The sequence below is a fragment of the Monodon monoceros genome, unplaced genomic scaffold (assembly GCF_005190385.1).
Source record: "Monodon monoceros isolate NGI ecotype Baffin Bay Population unplaced genomic scaffold, NGI_Narwhal_1 Super_Scaffold_22, whole genome shotgun sequence".
Lineage (NCBI taxonomy): Eukaryota > Metazoa > Chordata > Mammalia > Artiodactyla > Monodontidae > Monodon > Monodon monoceros.
In genome coordinates this window covers 103,443,909-103,469,959 of record NW_021703779.1, presented here as the reverse complement: position 1 = coordinate 103,469,959, position 26,051 = coordinate 103,443,909, and the positions used below count along the sequence as shown (strand labels likewise).

The window sequence follows — 26,051 nt, the reverse complement described above, 5'->3', positions numbered from 1 at the left end:
AATAGCTCCTTATGGGCCTCCTGTCCTCGCGTGTTCCAGGAAGATCAAAAGGCATTCTGCCAAAACTCAGATAGTCCAAGCCTTTGCCTCTGTGGTTATGTGCAACGTTGCCATGGCAGAACCATCTCCCTAATAAGGCTATTTCTCTATTGACAATGGATTGAAACAGTAGCAGCTGGATGAGTAGAAGGGCTCAGGCCTCTTTTTTTTTTTTTTTTTGCAGTACGCGGGCCTCTCACCGTTGTGGCCTCCCCCATCGCAGAGCACAGGCTCCGGATGCGCTGGCCCAGCGGCCATGGCTCGCGGGCCCAGCCGCTCCGCGGCATGCGGGATCCTCTAGACTGGGGCACGAACCCGTGTCCCCTGCATCGGCAGGCGGACTCTCAACCACTGCGCCACCAGGGAAGCCCTCAGGCCTCTTTTGAGTGATCTGGCACTGACCTGGATTGATCATGATTTGGAGGAAATCCAAGTTCAGATTTTTCAGGTAACTGTATATGTTAGTTCCTAGAATCCTTTTGTTGCCCTAGAATATGAATCACTTCCCTTTGCCAATACTTGGCTAAGGGAGAGAAAGAATTAGTGGCAGTTCACAAGTTTAGCCTTTACATTAATTGCAGTATGCTTTGCATTTTATTGTATTGTTCTTTCTTTCTTCTTTACACAGAGTGTAGGTTCCTTTTTCTCAATTCGTTCTTTAGGTGTTTTTTTTTTTTTTTTTAGAAATTCCTGAGCAAAGATCTCTTTTTGTGTGAAGGAAAGAGCTCTTAACTGGTGGTTGAGCCTGAAAAACAGTTGCAGGCCGGTTTCTGTCCACAGAGAGCACACTAAGTCAACAGTTCTTCAGGATGGTGTCTGAACAAGGCCTATTCCTGTCTGGGTATGCCACATGTTACAGGACATTAGGAAAATTAAGACTAACATTCAAAAAGTCAATAAGCTGCAGGAAGCCTGTGGACTATTTAAAAAATACCTTATTGGAAGCCTGAGAAAATGTATGCCAACGGTCAAAAATACTAGGCGCCTGGGAAATGAAATATGCAACTTGGTTAACTGGCAAAGTCAAAGAGGCTATTGTAAGGGGGAAAAAGGCGTCTTTCAAAATATGGAAATATAGTTTCTAATGAGGAGAACCAGGAAGTCTAGAAAATATGGCAGCTCAGATACAAAGTACAAATTACATGGCCTCAAGAAGAATGGTGAGTTCTTTGCCAGGGACTCTAAAGCTCCTCTCTGAAATACATCCAGGAGAAAGCCAGCTAGAGAATCAGTGGGATTACAAGGATTTAAAAGGGATTTGACGTGTGGTAGGAGCCTGGGAGGTGGAGGTTTCAGGTTGCTGGTGGCTTAAATGAGAGGGCTTTGGGTGAGGCCCTGGCGAGGTGGTTGAGTAAGAAAAGTTTTACCTTTCCCTCTCTCTCAGTCTCTCCTTTCCTCCTCCTATTTCATTCTCTCCCTAGCCTTTTCCAGAATTGGCTTTGCTTTGCCCCTCTTTGCTTTTTTTTTTTAAATTAAATTAAATTAAATTTATTTTTTATACAGCAGGTTCTTATTAGTTATCCATTTTATACACATCACTGTATACATGTCAATCCCAATCTCTCAATCCATCCCACCACTACCACCACTCCCCTTGCCACTTTCCCCCCTTGGTGTCCATACGTTTGTTCTCTACATCTGTGTCTCAATTTCTGCCCTGCAAGCCGGTTTATCTGTACCATTTTTCTAGGTTCCACATATATGCCTTAATATACGATATTTGTTTTTCTCTTTCTGACTTACTTCACTCTGTATGACAGTCTCTAGGTCCATACACGTCTCTACAAATGACCCAATTTTGTTCCTTTTTATGGCTGAGTAATATTCCATTGTATATAGGTACATCTTCTTTATCCATTCATCGGTTAATGGACACTTAGGTTGCTTCCATGACCTGGCTATTGTAAATAGTGCTGCAATGAACATTGGGGTGCATGTGTCTTTTTGAATTATGGTTTTCTCTGGGTATATGCCCAGTAGTGGGATTGCTGGGTCGTATGGTAGTTCTATCTGTAGTTTTTTAAGGAACCTCCATACTGTTCTCCATAGTGGCTGTACCAGTTTACATTCCCACCTGCCCTTCTTTGCCTTTAATGTCCTTTTTCTGTTTCTCCTTGACCAGATCTTGGTCATTTCCACATTGTGGTGCCTAGGGAGGCTGCAAAACACTTCCAACTGGGCTTACCCTGTAGGCACACAAGTTCTCATCTGAAATCAGTGCTAAGAAATTTCTGCACCTAAGTAGCTCTGATCGGGAATAGGTGAGGAGTAAATAGTTGCGAAGTCCTTTGCTCCTTCCTCTCCTGTTGGAGAGATTAGACGACTGGTCACCCTTGGCCTGGTAGGGTTTAGCTAGGGGAGGCTGACACCTGGTGGTCACACGTGGGAGGTGCCGAAGAGTTCATAATAGCCCCACGCCTTTACCATTTACTTACCATTTATTGAGCTATTTGCTTTATATGAATTATCTCATTTAAAACTCACAACAACCCTGTGAAGTGAGTATCATGATTTCAGCTTGACACATGAATGATTTATCTAAGCATTTATGAACTGATTTAAGCAATGGGGTCAGGGTTTTTTTTTCCATTTTTCTTTTCTTAGCTCCTGGGACAGTACCTGGCTCATAGTAGATTCTCAGGAAATATTTATTGAAATAATATTTTTTACTTATCAACATCATGAAACATTAATTCAGTGGGCAGTCTCCTTGTAATAGAGTTGATTTGAATATTGTGCCACCCACCAGATAAGCCTAGTCTCAGTCTGCTACAACTCTTGCTTAAATACCTTTCCCCAGAAATCTCACCACCTCAGATACTTGGAGACCAAGTCTGCTGCGAGAAATATTCAAATCTATTGAAACTCTACTCAACTACAGTCATCCTACACCCTCTGTCCTGGACACCACGAGGCTGGGTCTCTGTCCAAATGTAGACATTTCAAGTTGAGAAACCACTAAGAAACCACAAGGCTTAGTCAGCTGAGGCTGTTCAAATGCTGCATTCTTAGAATCCCCGCGAAACATTAGGTGCCCAGGATGGATGCTTGCTGATAAGAACACTGAAGTTGCCCAGGATAGTGGCCAATGTATTAGAGAGGAAGACTGTGAGTCAAGTGACAACATATTCAACCAATGAGAGAGAGAGAGAAAGAGAGAGAGATTGGCCAGGAGGCTATTAGACAATCACAATGAAGAAGAGAAAATAGATGGAATAACTTCAAGGAAGCAATATTGAAAGAGTTATGGCTTGGAAGTAGTGATGACGTAGGAGGAGAATGCCAACTGTAATATGTGGAGAATGAACGAGCAGCCTTCTCTGGAGGGAGATGCAGGGGGAGTGGTATCTTGAGGAGAGAACCATGTTTCATTTAAGGTCAGAAAGTGAGAGAGTTTCCATGGAAGAGAGTCTATCTTTTTTTAAAAAATATTTATATATTTATTTATTTATTTAGGCTGTGCTGGGTCTTAGTTGAGGCATGTGGAATCTTTTAGTTGTGGCATGTGGACTCTTAGTTGCAGCATGCGTGCAGGATCTAGTTCCCCGACCGGGGATCGAACCCGGGCCCCCTGCATTGGGAGTGCAGAGTCTTACCCACTGGACCACCAGGGAAGCCCCAGTCTATCTTTGAATGGGAATTCCCTAGGGCCAAGTGGAAAGGTCTGGGAGGGAGAGGTAAAGTGGGAATTTGTGTAGGTGAGGAAGCACAGAACAGGGTGGAAATGAAAGGAAGAGATGATCAAGGGGCTTCATCTTGGATGGTGGCAAAATATGATAGGATGTAAAGAAGGGTGGTATTAACTTTCCTCAAAGCTAAAGCAGGCTGAGGCCCTTGGCTATGGTGGGGAACTGGGACATTTGGAGTCATTATTGTGAAACTTATTAGGGAGGGGTCTGGAGCTATCAAGGTAGAAGTGGTGGTTGCAGAGATAAAAGCAAAACCATCTGAGTGATTAAGTTGGCAAGTAGAAAAGGCAGGGATAGGAAAGTGAGTATTGCCTTGAAAAGGCTGAAGAGTGAAAGCTCTACACATTGGCTGACCCCAAGTGAAAAAAAGGATATTTTCAGAAATCAGTAGGTGCCCCACAAGAAATGCTATGCTCTTAACCCCCCAAACCTTATTGGGCTCCTTCCTTGTCTTCTGTTTTCAGCATCTACTTAGATGACAGCTTTCTAAACTTTCTTGGCAGGCTCTTGGTCCTTCCTTTTAGACATCTCTTGTTGATCCTCATGGACTCCATTAAGGTCTGTGCCCCTTGAGACCATGGATCGACCATGTCTATCTCTCAAATGCCCCTCTGTTTCTGTCTCTGCCCATTTGGCATGTTTTCATCATGAAAGTAAAGGAACGGGAGCAGTTGAAGATCCAGAGAGACTCTGAGGTGAAGAAGAAGGAAATTGAGGAAGGTTATGTTGAAGTCCTCATTCTTTTCTGTACAATGGAAGGCATGGTTGTTGGCTGAAGGTGAGGGGGGTAATTCATACCTCATTCGGTTGTTGTGAGCATTAAACAAGATAGTGGATGGGAGGCATCTAGCACAGTGTGTAGCTCAATAAATTGGAGTTTTAAAAAGCTCCCTGTTGAGAAGTCAAAGTCCTGGCTGGGAATGGCAGTAGTCAAAGCAATTGATGAGTGTTGGGCAAAGTTCAGCACTCAGCAATGGATTAGTGAACAGATAGGAGCTGGGATCCAAATAAGGAGAGACCAGCAAGCTACTAAAGCTCAAGGAATAAACTGAGGATTCATCACATTGTATAACCTTAAGCAGTGAGTTTTAAGTGAAGCACGGATACTGGCAAACCATTTGCTAGGCAGGGGGCCGCCTTAGACCCAAAGGTTATACCTTTCCTGGGTTGAATTTCAAAGACCATTCATTATGACCCATTAGGGTGTGTTGAGAGCCTGACTTTGTACAGAATCCAGAGAGTATGATTTAGAGAGTTTCTTTAATAACACTTAGTAGGTAGGAAGAAGGAGTAGAGAAATTGGGACAGGGCAGGGGACTGGCAAAAGGAAATGTGAATGGGGCAATTTAGGGTAGCAGAAGGCATATTGTTGGAGTGTTTCATAGTGGGATGAAGCAAAAAGAGGGATAGTGTTTTGTAGGAAACAGAAAAACTACAAAAAAGAAGGGAAGGAGATAGAAAAAAAGTTATATATCTGTTTTCTCTCTATCAAATATAGTACCTAGAACCCAAGTAAATAATTGCTAGAAATTTAATTCTAAATGAGAACACTGTAACTCTTTAAAATATGAAGTGAATTTATTCATAGAAAACGGATTAAAACTATACTATTAAAATTAAAAAGATGAAAAAACAGAGCAAGCAGGATTGATACAAGACACTTCCCTAGGAATTTTTTTTTAATAAATTTATTTATTTACTTACTTATTTTTGGCTGTGTTGGGTCTTCATTGCTGCACGTGGGCTTTCTCTACTTGGGGCGAGCGGGGGCTACTCTTCCTTGTAGTGCACAGGCTTCTCATTGTAGTGGCTTCTCTTTGCTGTGGAGCACAGGCTCTAGGCGCACGGGCTTCAGTAGTTGTGGAACATGGGCTCAGTAGTTGTGGCGCACAGGCTTAGTTGCTCTGCAGCATGTGGGATCTTCCTGGACCAGGGATCGAATCCATGTCCCCTGCATTGGCAGGCGGATTCTTAACCACTGTGACACTACGGAAGTCCCTCCCCAGGAATTTATTTATTTATTTAATTTATTTATTTTTGGCTGCATTGAGTCTTCGTTCCTGCACGCAGGCTTTCTCCAGTTGCAGAGATCAGGGGCTACTCATTGCGGTGGCTTCTTTTGTTGTGGAGCACGGGCTCTAGAGCGCAGGCTCAGTAGTTGTGGCGCATGGGCTTAGTTGCTCTGTGGCATATGGCATCTTCCCGGACCAGGGCTCGAACCCGTGTCCCCTGCCTTGGCCCTGTGCCACCAGGGAAGCCCCTCCCCAGGAATTTTTTAAATTCTTTCCCTCTTAGAATAAAAGGTTTTCTGTGCTTTAAAACAGTCGTAAATTTTAAAATTAACTTGTTATGCTATAAAAGTAATCTCAGTCCTATTTTAAATAGGTACTACTTGGGTAACATGCACTGGTAATATATTAGCAGTCCCAGTTGCTTGACAGATGTAGATGTTAGATGAAATCCAGTTGGTTAAATTATACTCACTTGTCCAAAGAGGAACGTAACTAGAGAAATTAAAAGAAATCCTCAACATTTAGGCAGCGTCTAACCAAAAAGAAATACAAACAACGTGAGTTAGTTTCCTATAGCTGCTGTAACAAATTACCTGTAACTGAGAGTTTTGTTTGTTTTTCTAACATCTTTATTGGAGTATAATTGCTTTACAATGGTGTGTTACTTTCTGCTGTATAACAAAGTGAATCAGCTATACATATACATACATCCCCATATCCCTTCCCTCTTGTGTCTCCCTCCCACCTTCCCTATCCCACCCCTCTAGGTGGACACAAAGCACCGAGCTGATCTCCCTGTGCTATGCAGCTGCTTCCCACTAGCTATTTATTTTACATTTGGTAGTGTATATATGTCCATGCCACAATCTCACTTCGTCCCAGCTTACCCTTCCCACTCCTCGTGTCCTCAAGTCCATTCTCTATGTCTGCGTCTTTATTCCTGTCCTGCCCCTAGGTTCTTCAGAACCTTTTTTTTTTAATATTCCATATATATGTGTTAGCATATGGTATTTGTTTTTCTCTTTCTGACCTACTTCACTCTGTATGACAGTCTCCAGGTCCATCCACCTCACTACAAAAGACTCAATTTCGGTTCTTTTTATGGCTGAGTAATATTCCATTGTATATATGTGCCACATCTTCTTTATCCATTCATCTGTCGATGGACACTTAGGTTGCTTCCATGTCCTGGCTATTGTAAATAGAGATGCAATGAACATTGTGGTACATGACTCTTTTTGAATTATGGTTTTCTCAGGGTATATGCCCAGTAGTGGGATTGCTGGGTCGTATGGGAGTTCTATTTTTAGTTTTTTGAGGAACCTTCATACTGTTCTCCATAGTGCCTGTATCAATTTACATTTCCACCAACAGTGCAAGAGGGTTCCCTTTTCTCCACACCCTCTCCAGCATTTAGTGTTCGTAGAGTTTTTGATAATGGCCATTCTGACTGGTGTGAGGTGATACCTCATTGTAGTTTTGATTTGCATTCTCTAATGATTAGTGATGTTGAGCATCCTTTCATGTGTTTGTTGGCAATCTGTATATCTTCTTTGGAGAAATGTCTATTTAGGTCTCCTGCCCATTTTTGGATTAGGTTGTATATTTTTCTGATAATGAGCTGCATGAGCTGCTTGTATATTTTAGAGATTAATCCTCTGTCAGTTGCTTCACTTGCAAATATTTTCTCCCATTCTGAGGGTTGTCTTTTCATCTTGTTTATGGTTTCCTTTGCTGTGCAAAAGCTTTTAAGTTTCATTAAGTCCCATTTGTTTATTTTTGTTTTTAATTTCCATTTCTCTAGGAGGTGGGTCAAAAAGGATCTTGCTGTGATTTATGTCATGGAGTGTTCTGCCTATGGTTTCCTCTAAGAGATTTATAGTGTCTGGCCTTACATTTAGATCTTTAATCCATTTTGAGTTTATTTTTGTGTATGGTGTTAAGGAGTGTTCTAATTTCATTCTTTCATGTGTAGCTGTCCAGTTTTCCCAGCACCACTTGTTGAAGAGGCTGTCTTTTCTCCATTGTATATTCTTGCCTTCTTTATCAAAGATAAGGCGACCACATGTGTGTGAGTTTATCTCTGGGCTTTCTATCCTGTTCCATTGATCTATATTTCTGTTTTTGTGCCAGTACCATACTTTCTTGATTACTGTAGCTTTGTAGTATAGCCTGAAGTCAGGGAGCCTGATTCCTCCAGCTCTGTTTTTCTTTCTCAACATTGCTTTGGCTCTTTGGGGTCTTTTGTGTTTCCATACAAATTGTGAAATTTTTTTCTAGTTCTGTAAAAAATGCCATTGGTAGTTTGATAGGGATTGCATTGAATCTGTAGATTGCTTTGGGTAGTATAGTCATTTTCACAATGTTGATTCTTCCCATCCAAGAACATGGTATATCTCTCCATCTGTTTGTATCATCCTTAATTTCTTTCATCAGTGTCTTATAGTTTTCTGCAAACAGGTCTTTTGTCTCCTTAGGAAGGTTTATTCCTAGGTATTTTATTCTTTTTGTTGCAATGGTAAATGGGAGTGTTTCTTTAACTTCTCTTTCAGATTTTTCATCATTAGTGTATAGGAATGCAAGAGACTTCTGTGCATTAATTTTGTATCCTGCTACTTTACCAAATTCATTTATTAGCTCTAGTAGTCTTCTGGTAGCATCTTTAGGATTCTTGATATATACTATCATGTTATCTGCAAACAGTGACAGTTTTACTTCTTCTTTTCTGATTTGGTTTCCTTTTATTTCTTTTCTGATTGCTGTGGCTAAAACTTCCAAAACTATGTTAAATAACAGTGGTGAGAGTGGGCAACCTTGTCTTGTTCCTGATCTTAGTGGAAATGGTTTCAGTTTTTCACCATTGAGAATGATGTTGGCTGTGGGTTTGTCATATATGGCCTTTATTATGTTGAGGTAAGTTCCCTGTATGCCTACTTTCTGGAGGGTTTTTATAAATGAGTGTTGAATTCTGTCAAAAGTCTTTTCTGCATCTATTGAGATGATAATATGGTTTTTCTCCTTCAGTTGGTTAATATGTTTTATCACATTGATTGATTTGCATATATTGACGAATCCTTGCATTCCTGGGATAAACCCCACTTGATCATGGTGTATGATCCTTTTAATGTGCTGTTGGATTCTGTTTGCTAGTATTTTGTTGAGGATTTTTGCATCTATGTTCATCAGTCATATTGGCCTGTAGTATTCTTTTTTTGTGACATCTTTGTCCGATTTTGGTATCAGAGTGACAGTGGCCTCATAGAATGAGTTTGAGAGTGTTGCCCCCTCTGCTATATTTTGGAAGAGTTTGAGAAGGATAGGTGTTAGCTCTTCTCTAAATGTTTGATAGAATTCGCCTGTGAAGCCATCTGGTCCTGGGCTTTTGTTTGTTGGAAGATGTTTAATCACAGTCTCAATTTCAGTGCTTGTGATTGGTCTGTTTATATTTTCTATTTCTTCCTGGTTCAGTCTCATAAGGTTGTGCTTTTCTAAGAATTTGTCCATTTCTTCCAAGTTGTCCATTTTATTGACATATAGTTGCTCGTAGTAATCTCTCATGATCCTTTGTATTTCTGTAGTGTCAGCTGTCACTTCTCCTTTTTCATTTCTAATTCTATTGATTTGAGTATTCTCCCTTTTTTTCTTGATGAATCTGGCTAATGGTTTATCAATTTTATTTATCTTCTCAAAGAACCACCTTTTAGTTTTACTGATCTTTGCTATTGTTTCCTTCATTTCTTTTTCATTTATTTCTGATCTGATCTTTATGATTTCTTTCCTTCTTCTAACTTCGGGATTTTCTTGTTCTTCTTTCTCTAATTGCTTTAGGTGTAAGGTTAGGTTGTTTATTTGAGATGTTTCTTGTTTCTTAAGGTAGGATTGTATTGCTATGAACTTCCCTCTTAGAACCGCTTTTGCTGCATCCCATAGGTTTTGGGTTGTCGTGTTTTCATTGTCATTTGCTTCTAGGTATTTTTTTTATTTCCTCTTTGATTTCTTCAGTGATCTATTGATCATTTAGTAGTGTATTGTTTAGCCTCCATGTGTTTGTATTTTTTACAGATTTTTTTCCTGTAATTGATATCTAGTCTCATAGCATTGTGGTCGGAAAAGGTACTTGATAGGATTTCAATTTTCTTAAATTTACCAAGGCTTGCTTTGTGACCCAAGATATGATATATCCTGGACAATGTTCCATGAGCATGTGAGAAGAAAGTGTAATCTGCTGTTTTTGGATGGAATGTCCTATAAATATCAATTAAGTCCATCTTGTTTAATGTATCATTTGAAGCTTGTGTTTCCTTATTTATTTTCATTTTGGATGATCTGTCCATTGGTGAAAGTGGGGTGTTAAAGTCCCCTACTATGAATGTGTTACTGTCGATTTCCCCTTTTATGGCTGTTAACATTTGCCTTATGTACTGAGGTGCTCCTATGTTGGGTGCATAAATATTTACAATTGTTTTATATTCTTCTTGGATTGAACCCTTGATTATTATGTAGTGTCCTTCTTTGACTCTTCTAATAGTCTGTTTTAAAATCTACTTTGTCTGATATGAGAATTGCTACTCCAGCTTTCTTTTGATTTCCATTTGCATGGAATATCTTTTTCCATCCCCTCACTTTCAGTCTGTATGTGTCCCTAGATCTGAAGTGCATCTTTTGTAGACAGCATATGTATGGGTCTTGTTTTTGTATCCATTCAGCCAGTCTATGTCTTTTGGTTGGAGCATTTAATCCATTTACATTTAAGGTAATTATCAATATGTATGTTCTATTACTGTTTTCTTAATTGTTTTAGTTTTGTTATTGTAGGTCTTTTCCTTCTCTGTGTTTCCTGCCTAGAGAAGTTCCTTTAGCATTTGCTGTAGAGCTGGTTTAGTGCTGCTGAATTCTCTTAGTTTTGCTTCTCTGAAAAGCTTTTAATTTCTCCGTCGAATCTGAATGAGATCCTTGCTGGGTAGAGTAATCCTGGTTGTAGGTTTTTCCCTTTCATCACTTTAAATATGTCCTGCCACTCCCTTCTGGCTTGGAGAGTTTCTGCTGAAAGATCAGCTATTAACTTTCTGGGGATTCCCTTGTATGTTAATTGTTGCTTTTCCCTTGCTGCTTTTAATATGCTTTCTTTGTATTTAATTTTAGATAGTTTGATTAATATGTGTCTTGCTGTGTTTCTCCTTGGATTTATCCTGTATGGGACTCTCTGTGCTTCCTGGGCTTGATTCATTATTTCCTTACCCATATTAGGGAATTTTTCAACTATAAGCTCTTCAAATATTTTCACAGTCCCTTTCTTTTTCCCTTCTTCTTCTGGGACCCCTATAATTCGAATGTTGGTGCATTTAATGTTGTCCCAGAGGTCTCTGAGACTGTCCTCAGTTCTTTTCATTCTTTTTTCTTTCTTCTGCTCTGCAGTAGTTATTTCCACTATTTTATCTTCCAGGTCACTTATCCGTTCTTCTGCCTCAGTTATTCTGCTACTGATTCCTTCTAGAGAAGTTTTAATTTCATTTATTGTGTTGTTCATCATTGTTTGTTTGCTCTTTAGTTCTTCTAGGTCCTTGTTAAACATTTCTTGTATTTTCTCCATTTTATTTCCAAGATTATGTATCATCTTTACTATCATTACTCTGAATTCTTTTTCAGGTAGATGGCCTATTTCCTCTTCATTTGTTTGGTCTGGTGGGTTTTTACCTTGCTCCTTCATCTGCTGCATATTTCTCTGTCTTCTCATTTTGCTTAACTTACTGTGTTTCACAGGCTGCAGGTTCTTAGTTCCCGTTGTTTTTGGTGTCTGCTCCCAGTGGGTAAGGTTGGTTCAGTGAGTTGTGTAGGCTTCCTGGTAGAGGGGACTAGTGCCTGTGTTCTGGTGGATGAGGCTTGATCTTGTCTTTCTGGTGGGCAGGACCACGTCCGGTCGTGTGTTTTGGGGTGTCTGTGAACTTATTATGATTTTAGGCAGCCTCTCTGCTAATGGGTGGGGTTGTGTTCCTGTCTTGCTAGTTGTTTGGCATAGGGTGTCCAGCACTGGAGCTTGCTGGTCGTTGAGTGGAGCTGGGTCTTAGCGTTGAGATGGAGATCTCTGGGAGAGCTTTCGCCATTTGATATCATGTGGGGCTGGGAGGCTTCTGGTGGACCAATGTCCTGAACTCGGCTCTCCCACCTCAGAGGCACAGGCCTGATACCCGGCCAGAGCACCAAGACCGTGTCAGCCACAGGGCGTTTGGGAGGTCTGAGGTCTTCTGCCAGCGTTCAGTAGGTGTTCTGTAGGAGTTGTTCCATTTGTAAATGTATTTCTGATGTATTTGTGGGCAGGAAGGCAATCTCCATGTCTCACTCCTCCACCATCCTGAAGCTCCTCCTCTATTTCACCTCTATTTCAGAGGTCTGTTTGTAAAGATGCAAATGCTTCTGTCAAGTAGAAAAGATGGCCTCAAAGGTAACAGTTGTATTTCCCTATAGAACATTAACCAGTACTGTATCTAAATCTAACTTAGTAGTCTTATTTTAGAATTATTTCTTTGAGTGCCTATATGCACTTTCTTTCAAATTCTCCTTTGAACCAACTTACCATACTGCTGTTTCCTCATTAGTGAGTTAAATAAAATATTTATAGGGGCTTATTTTATATTTTGTACAAGTCATATTTTTAACTTTCTAAAAATTATACTTTGCCAGTGGACACTGGTAGCTATGACAAAAGTGAGACACTCTATGTGTTTAATTGAGCAATGGATATCAATGAGAGGGCTGAGGCAAATGAGGAGAACGGCAGGTGCCATAGAGTAACTATAGCGCTGAAAGATAGGTTCACGAGGACGTTAGAAATACCTCTTGGGGACTCCCAGACATGACTTGGTGAAACAAATATTTTACCTAAATTTCCTGGTTTCGTCTTGATTGTGACGGCAAAAGGAAATCAGAAGAGGGAAGCTGCCCAAGTTCCACTGTGCTGTTATTTCAAAACCTTTTCATGAAAACTTCTAATTGGATATCTTTTTGCCAACTCGAACTCAATAGGTCTAAAACTGAACTTATTTTTCCTCTGAAACTTACTTCTACCATTTCCCCTACCTCTTGAATGGCACCTCTGCTCACCCAGTCCTTCAAGCCAGAAACTGAAAAGTCATCCTGGGCTTCTCCAGATTCTACATATAATCAGTATGGCCAACCTAAATAAAGAGGTAAACTGAGGCAAGATTGAATTACCAGATATTGAGTTTATTTGGGAATAACAGAGTAATCGCAATTCAAGAAATGCAAACTGTAGCAAGCTACAGGTGAGTCCCTTGAGGGTTTGGGGTGGGCTGCATTCATGAGCAAGGAGTGTAAAGGGGGGGAAGTCTAGACAGAGACCAAGCAGCAAGTTCACTGGCTTGAGGATGGGGCTAGATATTCATTGGTCAGGAGATAAGTCTCGGTCTTCTGTAAGTCAGACATTTATGGGAAATCAGTCTCTTGGTTAAATTTCGTTCTTCTGAGGGCGCATGCGAGATTCTCCATTTCCTATCCTCCGGTTCCATTTTACATTGAAATCCTTTCACAGTACCCAAGTCTTAGCTAATTCTATCTCATAAACATTTTCCGCTTCCTCTTCTATCTTCCTGTTACTGTTTTCTCAATTCAGTTCTCTCGCTTGACGAGCCTCCTCACCTGACTCAGGTTCCACCCTTCTTATCACTCATCCTGCCAGTCTAGTTTATACAATGTTGCGAGGTTTGTCTCATTAAAAAAAAATTATAATCATGTTACTCCTGTGATTAAAACCCTTAAAGGGAAGCAGTGTAGAAGCAGAGTTGATGCAACTTGATGACCGAGTGAGTTAAACAATCCAGGGTGTGAAAAAAATCTTCAACATTTTTTACTGCCTATGGGGTAAAGTCCAGATCAGGCTCTTAGCACTAAGGCAATTTGTATCCTGGTCTCAACCTACTTTATCAGCCTCATCTCCAGGCCATCTCTAACAAATACCCTATACTGTGATTACATTGCACTTCTCACCATGCTCTTCATGCTTCCTTGCCTTTGTGCTCGCTGTTTCCTTTGTCCTAAATGACCTCATCTCTCTTCTCTGCTAGGTATATTCCTATTCACTTGTCAAACTCCTCCAGGTGGAACTCAGTGTTTCCTTAAATTTTGTACCATAGATGCCTTAATCCTGATGCTGGTAGCCTGTGACCAGCTTGCCTGTCAACTGGCAGTCACATCTTCTTGATGACCTCCTCCACCATGTGACAACTAAAGGCAATATCTGACCCTAGACAGGATCCTGTACTGGTGGGGTGGGGATGGGGGGGGAATACTGTAAAAGACATTATTAGGTCAACTGCTAAAATTGGACTATGGGATGATAGATTAAAGTATTTTATCATGGGACTTCCCTGGAGGTCCAGTGGTTAGGACTCCGCGCTTCCAGGGCAGGGGGCACAGGTTCGATCCCTGGTTGGTCAGGGAGCTAAGATCCCGCAACCCGCACGGAGTAGCCAAAAATAATAATAACAATAATCAAGTATTGTATCAATGTAAATTTCTGAAGTTCATAACTGGATTATGGTTAAAGTAAGAGAATATTACCATATTCTTCAGAAATATGCACTGAAGTATTTAGGGGTGAAGGCCAATGATATATAATTCTCTCAAATAGTTCAGGAGAAAAAATAGATAGACAGATAGGTGGAACATGCACATGATAAAGCACATGGGGTTAAAAGTTAACAATAAGTGAATCTGGGGTAAAGGTGTTGGAGGAGGTCATCAAGAGGATGTGACTGCCAGTTGACCTTAGGGCTGGACCCAGCAATGGAAGGCTCCTCACCCCTCCCCTGTCCTTGCTTGGAATGTACATTCCGCCCACCGCTCCCATAGCCAGAGGTGATTCAAGGCCAGAGCCCTGAGAGAGCTAGGTGTTGAGACTACCTGGACTGAATAAGTGACTGAACCCAATTTAGGCCTCTATGTAAACTTTTAAGATGCTGGCAAGCGGGTGCGGAGATGGACTTGTCTTGCGACCACCCAAGACAAGCCTCCTATGTAAGTTCCCTTGCTTATTAAACTTCCACCAACCAGTCTGGGATGGTCTGCCTCTTCTTTGGTCTCTCCTTGCCCTCTGAGTACAGGGGGCCGGTTTCAGATTTCACCTGGGGAACTCCTGAGGTTTCGAATCAACAAAAGGGTTTATAGGTGTTCTTTACACTATTCTTATTCTAGCACTCTTGCTGTAAGTTTGAAATTATCTCCAAATAAAAAGTTAAAAAAAACAATACCTTTATCAGAGTACTTACATTATTATATTGTGATTGTGGCTCCACTAGTCTGTGAGCAATCACAGATATGAACTATGATTCATCATTGCCAGGGAGGACAAATAGTAGGTATGCTATGCATGTTTGTTGATTGACCATAAGCGTTAGCAAATGAATGCCCCGCAAATGGTGTACTGATGAGGGTTATCTCCTGGGTGATGTGTTCCACAGAGGTTCAGACAAGTTAAGAAATCTCTTCTGGTGCTCATATCAAAAGCATTTATAGGTTTCTTGATGTTATCGCCTCTTGCCTTCAGGGGTTGGCTTGATATTACAGGCATACTTCTGCAAAGGATACATATGGATTCCTCAGTTCTGAATACGTTAAGCCTTTCCTAAAGTAAAGCCCAAACAATGTTGTGCAGGCTGTGTTGAAATTTACCATTTCCTGTTATTTCTATAATTGATCAGACACCCTGAAAAATATGTGAACATTCCCATACCATCTTCACAAAAAGGTATGATTGTAAGCCCCAAAGAGGCGACATCATTCACAGAGGTAACTGTCCAATGCCTGCTCCATTACATCTGCCTCTAATTAAAAGAATGACTCATCAGTATTCCATGATGGTTAATTGTTTTTAGTACTGCTTTTGACTGTCAAGGAACCATAATTCAACCATTCATTAAATAAAAAAAAATTTGTTGAGTATCTACTATTTGAGGGGTATTGTCCTGGTCACTGAGGATATAGCAGTGAACAAAAGAGTGTCCTGGTGTCATGGACTTTACAGTCCGGTAGGGAAGACAGGCATTAGGCAAGTAAGCACATCAGAGATTACCTTTGTAAAACTCAACATTTCAAAAAATATATAATACATTCCTGGGCATAAGGCTCAATGTTCCTGGAAATTATTTCTTTAGAAGTTTGAGTGTATACATTTAGTGGTTTCACAAAATTATCAGTTAGAGAGTCTATATATCTCTTCCTTGAATTGAAAATTAGTGCTGTTAACTTATCATTAATAGAAGTAATGGAATTAATTATTCAGGAATTTTCTCAGTAGTATATGAATGAGCCTGTGTCAGTTAACATCCAGTGGGAATAGATGGCACACTTAAAGTTTTTGAAAGAATCATTTAATAAAGCAACTATTTACTAAATTTAGGTAGGGTATAGAGAATCCACAGATGATATTCCAGAACCCAAGGCTAGTAAGGCTGTTAACACTCTTAAACCTGAAGTAGCAAAGGGAAGGAGTGGTTTCTTGAACTTGGGTGCTGGGAGAGCAAGAGCTAGGTGGCTAGGGTTACCTGACAGGAAAAGCTACAACTTTCAGGTGAGGGAAACAGCCAGCCCGCCTCCAGAAACCTCTCAGGGAAAAAGTCATAGAAATAAGTATCCCAACTTCATTCTTCTCCATCCTTGCCATTTCTTGCCAGTCCTTCCCATTGGCCAAGCCCAACTGGAAGCTAGAGGTAATGGAGCTTACCGATGTACATATATGGGTCGGTGCAGAGCAGAGCGGAGAGCTCATCTAGAGGAGCAAATCATTAAAGGGAATGCAGCACAGGTCCCTATTACTCTTTTCTCATCACAGCCCAGGCCTTGAACTGTTTGCCTCAATCTACATTACATTTTATTTTCTGACGGGTTTCTGACCTTACCATCTCATAACCCCCTTTTCTTATATAAAACTGAAGATCATCTTTGGAAGCTGAGGCTTGTCACTGCTTCCTTTTTTTTAAAAAAATAATTATTTATTTTTGGCTGTGTTGGGTCTTTGTTGCTGCACGCGGGCTTTCTCTAGTTGAGGCAAACCGGGGCTACTCTTCGTTGCAGTGCCTGGGCCTCTCACTGCAGTGGCTTCTCTTGTTGCAGAGCACAGGATCTCGAGCACAGGCTCAGTAGCCGTGGCACACGGACTTAGTTGCTCCGTGGCATGTGGGATCTTCCAGGACCAGGGATCGAACTTGTGTCCCCTGCATTGGCAGTTGGATTCTTAACCACTGCACCACCAGGGAAGTCCCTGTCAGTGCTTCTTACTTGTGATTTCTGGCTTCCCTTCCTCCCTCATCCCTTTGACCAAGATGTTTTCCTCTGCTCTGGGTAAACTTGCCCAGTTCATTCTGGAACACTATTTGAACAAAGGCCCTCAGAGCAAGTGCCCCTGATATATTTGCTTCAGCCCTGTGAGTGGCGACTGGATGTGACAGCTGAGATGGGAAGCACTTATTTGTGTCAGCCTAGTAACTCAGTCATCACTCCAGTTCTGTTTACCTCCATCCCCCTCTCTTGCCTGGCAGCCACACCTCTGAGTGGATTAGTAGATGAGGACTCCAAACAAGAGTTCAAAGATACCTCATTAGAGGTGAGATGAGGAGTGACTGGGGAGACTATATGAACTTGAAGAACTGGTATTTCTTGCCCATGTTGGATGATGAAATTTTTTAAAAAGGCAGGCTAGTAAAGAGTTCTGGCATGCCTGGGAAAGATAAACTCCAATTTCCATGTCGTGGCTACTTTTGGAGCGGGAAGGCAAAGAGATCCAGAAGTGCAGAGGGAGCTCCAACTGGGGCTATATTTTATTTCTTAATAACTGAAATTCTGAAGCATGTATAAGAAAATGCTAGAATTTCATAGTGAATGGTGGGGTGCTAATTATGAAATTCTTTGTACTTTTCTCTATGTGGAGATTACAGTTGAGTAGGAGAATGGGGGTGGCTGCACCCCAGACATGACCAAGGAAAGCAGACAGGATGGAAAGAACAGTGCAGTTATCTGTCTCCTAGGGTCCCAGTGGTACTCGGAGAGTATGTTACTTCAGTGCAGCCACAGGCAGTGTAAGGAACGGCACCAAAAACGGAGGAGAGCTTAAACAAGCTTTATTTGGGAACGCTCCTGGGCGAGGTTCACTGGTCCCAGAGAAAGAGGCCAGAGAAGTCGTGCCCGGGCGAGGGTTTGGGCAGAATTTATAGGGAAAGAAGGGAAAGGGGTGTGGCGAATCCGGGAGGGCGCAGGGTATTCCTTATTTGGTGGTCTCTTCGGGTATCGCGGCAATATCCGGTGCCGGTTGCATCGTCTTGGGACCGTTAGTCCCGCCCCTCGAAAGGCGGGAAGGCTGGGCCGGGTGGAAAGTCCCCAGGTCAGTTCCTGGAATTGGGTGGTCCGGAAAGTCTCCAGGTCAGTTCGTGGAACTGGGTGGTCCGGAAAGTCTCCAGGTTAGTTTCTGGAACTGGGTGGTCCGGAAAGTCTCCAGGTCAGTTTCAACCTGTGAGTCTGATTGCGTTCCCCTGCCTCGGGCCAGTTGGCCTTACAGGCAGAGGCTTCATGGGGGCTCTGGAATCATGGTGACACTAGTAGTTTGTAGACCTGATGAAGTTTTTGTACCTATACAAAGGAGGTAGTTCTGTGTAGTAGTTAGGGGCCAGTCTGATAAAGCCAGCCTGCCCGGGTTCAGATCTTGGTTTGGGCACTTCCTGGCTGTGTCACTTTACCCCTCTGTATTTGTTTCCTCACCCGTAAAACGTGATGAGAATGTCAACCCATGTCAAGGGGTTGTTGAGAGGAGTATGGCCACAGACTGAATTTTATGCTATTTTTATGCTATTATTCTCCCAGACAAGCTGAACGAATGGGAACAATCCTCTAGCACAAGGATTGGCACACTCTTTCTGTAAAGGGCCAGATAGTAAACATTTGAGCCTTCATGGGCCATCTGCTCTCTGTCCCAATTACTCAACTCTGGTGTTGTAGTGAGAAAGCAGCCATGGACAATATATAAACAAATGGGTGTGGCTGTGTTCCAATAAAACTTTACTCATAAAACAGGCAGTGGAAAAACAAAGCAAAACAAAACAAAAGCATGCAGTGGGTTCATGAGCTGTAGTGTGTCAACTCTTTCTGTAGCATATTTTATTTTATTTTTTAGTATTCTTTTCCATTATGGTTTATTATAGGATACTGAATATAGTTCCCTGTGCTATACAGTAAGAGCTTGTTGTTTATCCATCCTATATATACTAGTTTGTATCTGCTAATCCCAAACTCCCAATCCATCCTTCCCCCACCCCTCTTCCCCCTTGGCAACCACTAGTTTGTTCTCTATATCTGTGAGTCTGTTTCCTTTTTGTTATGTTTACTAGCTTGTTGTATTTTTTAGATTCCACATACAAGTGATATCATACAGTATTTTTCTTTCTCTGTCTGACTTATTTCACTTAGCATAAAGCCCTCCAAGTACATCCATGTTGCTGCAAATGGCAAAATTTCATTCTTTTTTATGGCTGAATAGTATTACATTGTGTATATATATATATACCACATCTTCTTTATCCATTCCTCTGTTGATGGACATTTAGGTTGCTTCCATGTCTGTAGCATGTTTTAAATGCTTGGATGCTCCACTTATCTCTCAAAATGATGGATGCCCTAGGCTATTTGGGAAGAGTGGCACACATTCCTATGCCCTGGTTGGACCCTTGCGAAACCTGTACTGTGCCTCCCTTCAAAAAAGGAAAAAGTATGTTTCCTTAACACAAGTTGGGACCACATCTCCACCTTCCAAAGTAGAGTCTGCCTGTGACCCTCCAGTTTAATTACCCCAAGACTCAGGACTTGCTCCCTACCAAGAAGCTTAAAGCAGTCTCACTTCAGCCACACCATTGCTACTTGAGAAAATTCTCCATCCTTACTGAGGAAATATGGAAAATCTCTGACTAGGACACTTAAAACCTGCCCAGAGTTCAGGGTGCACAGTCCACAAGAATTCTATCATAAATAACAGCATGAGTCAGCCATTAGTTACGTAGGGACCAGACACACACTAAGGACACTGTCTAAAAAAGGGCCAGTTTGAAAACTACCACTTCCCAGTGTGCCAGGGGACAGCCATAGTCCATACCATTATCTCTAGCACATACTCCAGGAAACATCATCAGTCAGGATGACATAATGGCACAACATCACTGTCAAGGACAGGACCCGCTTACATACCCACAGGCAGCACTTCCCAAACTGGTTTGTGCCCAGACCAGGGTTTATGGCCAACTGTCATCTAGACATACTGTGAGACAGCTGCCTCCCAGATACATGATCAGATACCCCTGAAGGGGCTGGCCTTGCTGAGACCAAGATATAGACACCTCCCCACTCAGCACACCCTTGCCTAACCCAGTCCATAGTGCAAGATTAGGAATTATCCAAGACAGACTCGGGCCATACCCAGATACACAGACCCCAGCTCAAGACCATGCAGAATGGTCTCAGCTTACTCCCAGGACTTTATGTGTTCACTTGCTGGACACAAGGTCCCCAAAACAGAGATCAGACCCAACTCAGTTCCAGGCCCCTTTGAATACGTATACCAAGCACAGGGACCCCAAACCAGTGCTGAGACCCAACTCCTCTAGGATAAGCCCTCCAGAAGAGGGCCCAACCCATGCCACCTCCAGGCAGCCCTCACCACCGCCCCTGCAGGCCAGATGCAGATGCACAGTCCCACTGGGCACGTCCTGGTAGGGCTGCGACTCTGACCAAGGCCCCCTTAATGTCCTCTGCTCCCAACAGCAGAAGGGAAGGGAGCCCTGCTTGAGACTGACACTCCTTCCAATGCCACCGAGGGTGACCACCTGTCCCGGTTTGCCCAGGGCTCTGTCCCGCTTTGAAAATGGAAAGTCTGGCTTCTGGGGAAACCCCCAGTGGCGGGAAAGGCGGGGAGGCCGCCCCTCACCCCCGTGATGGAATGTGGACCGCCCGCTCCTGTGGAGAGGGCCCGGGCTCTGCCTGCAGGGAGGGGCCCGGCTCCCCTCAGTGGCCAGCAGTCACGGGAGCCCTGCACTTGACCTGAGACTGTAGGGCCACTCCTGCTCATTCCACTGCAGTTGGGCGCTCCTGCCTCCAAGCCGCTGATGCAGCCTTGGCTCTTCTGCCTGCCAAATTGTCTCTACTAACAGCGGGAATTCAAGGGCCCTTCAGGCCTCTCATGACAGCTAAGTCTGCACCGACGCCTGTCAGCTGATTCAGCAAACATTACTGAGCCCTTACCGGGGTTATTAGAGGCGGCCCTTGCTGTCACTCGCTGGCGGCGCCTCCCCTCCCCGCCTCCGCTCCGGGGAGCCCAGGGATCCTGCGCAGGGCCCCCGCTGCTGCCCGTGCTTCCAAACACGCAGGCCTCCAGCTCCAGAGCTGCCCGGTTTTATCAAGCCCTGGCTCAGAGCCAGGCGCCAAGCCCTGTGGTGAGGACCCAGAGGTGAGAAACAGGGTGCTCCTGCCTGCGAGGACCTAAGATCTAGAGGGGGAGAGATGTTCGCCCCGAATGCCGGTCACACTGTGCTGGAGAGGCGAGTCCAGGGGCTGCGGGCTGGATCTGCCAGAGCTTCTTGCGGAGGGACACCTGAGGGTTGTGCAAAGAAGGGGGGAGGTCCTCAGGGGCCCAGAGGACAGCATCCATGGGGGCATGGGATGGCACAAGGGGTGTGCAGAGAAGTGGGGAGAGGCAGGAGCAGAATCCAGGGACCTGAGAGAAGAGAGAGTTTCACGGAGGAAGCTGGGATGCAGTGCCCGATCCCCCAACCAGGTACAATAGGTGAGGGCTGGAAAAGCAACCTTTGGTGCTGAATAGTGGACACTACAGAAACCCTGATATGAGTGCGGATTCCTTGTTGTATGATCAATCATGATATGATGATTCTGTCTGCCTGGGGGTATCACATTCTGTTCTGATTCTTGGCCTGTGAATGGTTCTTCTGTAGAATAGCAGCTTGGTTTGCATGTGCTGTGCAGTGGATGTGCATGAGCTCTGTTCTCAGCAGTGGCCACCATGTTGTTTGTCATGTTACAGCAAGGGTGAGTGTTTGGGCCTCAGGCCTGGCTTTCCCATGGCACACTTGGCATATATATATAGAAGGCACAGGCCCAGTCTTAGTGAGAGACTGTCTCCTGGTGGTACCTGTGTTGGCCCTGATGCAGACCATGTGGACTATGGCTCCCTCCTGTTTGCTGAGCCATGGGATAAGGATAGGAGTTGGCCTGGTCACGTGGTGTCTCCTTGTGTTCTGAGCCATTCGGTGGGCATGGGCTCAGGTGTGAGTGTGGTCTGTCTCCTGGCTCACAGGCTGATGTATGTATGTGCGTGAATCGTATTATAGGCAGAAGCTGCATAGGAGTTTGATACTATAAATATATCTGCTTATAGATATAAACCCTCATTTGAGAGATCCTCTCTTAGCGTGCTGAAGGCTGCTCTGCTCCAAGGTTCACTGTGAAGCAGGAGAGAGTTGCCTGTGATTTTAGTTTTTTTTTTTCCTTTGGCTGCACCATGCGGCTTGTGGGATCTTAGTTCCCCGACCAGGGATTGAACCTGCGCCCTCGTCAGTGAAAGCACGGAGTCCTAACCACTGGACCGCCAGGGAATTCCCGATTTTAGGTACTTTTAAGGAAAAAAGAAACAGCTTTAAAACCAGGTAGAAGCACACAATGCTTTTTCCTATGTTCATCAGCGGGACAAAACTCACCCCTCCCAGCCTGCATTGCCAAGAGAAACCAGGAGATATTCATTGATAATCAGTGGAAGCCAGAATGGCTGGTTTTGCAGGATTCAAGCAACTGGGGGAGTGGGGACTCCATTTTCCTGTGGGGAGAGGACATACATCCCAAGGACAGGGGTTGGGGTAGGTTTGCGGGAATGACTCCCAAATGGGGAATAGCTTAAAAGGGGAGAGCTATGAGCTAGGGAGGGAAAAGAAGGGAAGAGTTAGGAAACAGTTTCCTAAATTATGTGCCACTGCACACAGGCGTGCCCCTTCTGGGTTCTATGGGTCCTGAGGTATTGCCCTCCTTAGCCCTCAGGACGGCCACGCAAAGACTAGTGCAGCAGAGCCTCGAGACAGATTGTCTTTGGCCGTGAACCGCCTATCCATTTATGACAGTGTGCCCTAAATATCAGTTTCTATGAGTACCATGAAAAGAAAAAGATTGGGAAGCACCAAATTAGGAAATACAGAGTGTCCAAGGCGCCACTCCTGATTTGCCCACTAGCCTGACTGAGTTATGAAACATGCACCTGAAACCTAAAGTCAAGAACTGCTTGAGGGGGGCTTCCCTGGTGGCGCAGTCGTTAGGAATCCGCTTGCCAATGCAGGGGACAAGGGTTCGAGTCCTAATCCCGGAAGATCCCACATGCTGCGGTGCAGCTAAACTCGTGCACCACAACTACTGAGCCTGCACTCTAGAGCCTGCGAGCCACAACTACTGAGCCTGGGCACCACAACTACTGAAGCCCACACGCCTAGAGCCTGTGCTCCGCAACAAGAGAAGCCACCGCGATGAGAAGCACGCGCACCGCAACGAAGAGTAGCCCCCGCTCCTTGCAACTAGAGAAAGCCCACGCGCAGCAACAAAGACCCAATGCAACCAAAAATAAAATTAATTAATTAATTAATTTTAAAAAAGACACGTGAAGCTCTAACCATAAAATAAAGTATTGATGAGTTTGAATGCTTTAAAATTAAGAAATTCTCTTCATCAGAAAATACCATAAGATGAAAAGATAAGTCACAGAGTGGGAGTAGATATCTGCAATAAATTTACTAGAAAAATGGCTATTTTCCAAAATGAATAAATAACTTCTACAAATCAATAAGAAAAAAGATAGAAAATGCAATAGAAAAGGCTAGAAACTTGAATAGTTACTCCACAAAATTGTACATCCAAATAGATAAAAAACATATGAAAGCTGTTTAACCTCATTAGTAGTTAGTAATTAGTAATTAGGAAATGCAAATTAAACCCACAATGCAATACTATTACATACTCACTCAATTGGTGAAAATTAAAAGCCTAACACTAATAATGGCTGACAAGAACATGGAGCAATAGTGGGTCTTTTAAATCATTGCAACCACTTTAGAAAATTGAATGTTACTATTTACTGAATTTGAAGATATACATATTTTTATGATTGAGCAGTTCCACACAGGTATATATCCAGCATAAATACATTCTTATGTACCCCAGGGTGTGTGTGTGTGTGTGTGTGTGTGTGTGTATAGAAGCTGTCCCTCAAGAGTAGAATAGTTAAACAAAACATACCATATTCATCCAGCGGAATACTATATATCAATAAAAATGAATAAACTATAGATATAAGCAAAAATGGTGTGGAGAGTTGAATTGTTGGTTCTTGCTTGGGCACTTATATGAGTGAGATTTGTATCATGGCTTACAGGGGCAGAGATAAAGTTAAGGCCACGGTCTGAGAGGTCTTTCCAACTGTGCTTAATGGTGGTATGTGGCTAAGCTGTGTTTTGTATTGACATACTTATAAGCCAAGTACTTAGGCTGAATAGTGGTAAAGATTTAGGCTTTGCTTTGGCCTATGACTGGTGTGCTAAGCCCTGATACATATATGGGTATGGACCCTCCCCCATCCTTGGTGAAAGCTGCCTCCTCTCATGCAATCATAGGGTGGATTTAGGCTCTTTGCTGAGAAGGTACTTATAGGCACTTAAAGTATGTTGAGAGGTTGTATGGCTATGGGCTTGGTCTAAGATGGGGCTGACTCTTGAGTTGGTAGATCTGGTTACCAGTATTGTTAGGGGCAAAAACCTCTCTGAGTGCTGTGGCGGTTACTATAGCACTGTGCCTGACACATGGTGGATGTTCAATAAATATTGATTTAATGAATGAAAGAATGAGTGAATGATTGAGTGAAGTGCTGTATACTTATACGAACCCTGTTCCTGGCCTGTTCTGTACCTTGGTTTGACAAATGGTGGTGTGGTCATGGTTTAGTTTAGACTTGAATTCTAGTGTGCTTAACTGTGGTTTTGGAATGACTGTGGTCTGGTGGGAATCATGGCATACATTTAGACTTGTATGTTTTGAGCCCTGTTATGTGTAGGGTCTATCCTTTGATGAATCATGGTATGGATATAGAACTTAATCCGAACAGGAGAAATCCTACTGATCTGGTATGTGTTGGAAGATTTTCTGCTCAATGATTTGGGGAGTGGAGATCTGCATAAGGGTCCTGAACTAGACAGAGGGCCATCCCCCAGGTCACTGGCTATTGTGGTTAGGAATGTGAGCTGTATGAGGGCTCCTTTGTGTTGGGTTCAGACACGGTATATAAAGGAATCCTGGACTGAGCAGGGACCATGCATGGTTGCTGGGTTGTGGTATGCATATATGCTCTGCTCTTGATAGAAAGAGATGATTTGTTAGGAAAAAAATCAGTCAAGAAAAAGGGATTGTTCAAAATAAATGTGATGCAATATCACTTAAAAATATTGCTGCAAAAACTCTAATAGGATACTAGCAAAGAGAACACCATCATGCATTAATCACGACCCAGTGAAATTCATTCTAGAAATGTGAAGATGCTTCAGTATGATGAAATATATTAATGTTATAACATTTATTTTATTAAGAGGTGAAAGGTAGAAAACATATGATCCTCTTGATATATGCCCAAAAAGGCACCTGAGAGAATTCAGTGTTTCTTTATGGTAATATTTGGTAAAAACTCAGTGAAACAGGAATAGATGGATATTGCCTTAACATGATAAAAAATGTTTTGACCTCAAACTAAGAGCCAACATCAGCTTTCATATTTTTTTTTCTGAACTACCTCCTGTCTGCTCTTTTATGGTTTTAGTAGCAAGCAACTGAGTAAGCCCTAAAGCAAACTTTTTCAGCTTAGAATTAAAAAGCCTTTAAATTTCAACAACCTCCTGGAATAGAGAATAACCTTTCAATATCTGGCTCTGACTGGGAGGCAGGAATGAGGCCGCTACAGACAAATGTGTTGTGTAAAACCGTGTAAATAAAGCTGCCCTGGAAGCTCTTTGGCAGGCTGAATTGGACCTGGATTCCCTGGCTAGAAGTGGGGCAGCGGGCAGAGCAGGAAGGTAAAGTGTTCCTTTTTGTGTGGGCTGAGAATGTGAGAGAGAGCGTCACCATAAGATTACAAAACATAGAATAGAGAAGTGTTATTTAATGAATGGGCTGGGCTGGTGGCAGTGTGTGTGTGTGTGTGTGTGTGTGTGTGTGTGAGAGGGAGAGAGAG

General features: G+C 42.9%; 1 protein-coding gene and 1 non-coding gene across 2 annotated transcripts in view; one reads left to right on the top strand and one right to left on the bottom strand.

Moving 5' to 3' along the window:
- The first annotated feature begins 437 nt into the window (after window positions 1-437).
- Window positions 438-26,051, top strand: part of THOC2 (THO complex 2) — a 169,318-nt gene continuing 143,704 nt past the window's right edge. The window contains exon 1 of the mRNA XM_029240281.1: window positions 438-487. Within this exon, the coding sequence (XP_029096114.1) occupies window positions 453-487 (35 nt within the window). The 5' untranslated portion in view covers window positions 438-452. The remainder of the gene's footprint in view (window positions 488-26,051) is intronic.
- On the bottom strand, window positions 3,581-3,653 carry TRNAG-CCC. Its single transcript has one exon. It is a non-coding gene; the product is annotated as a tRNA-Gly (tRNA).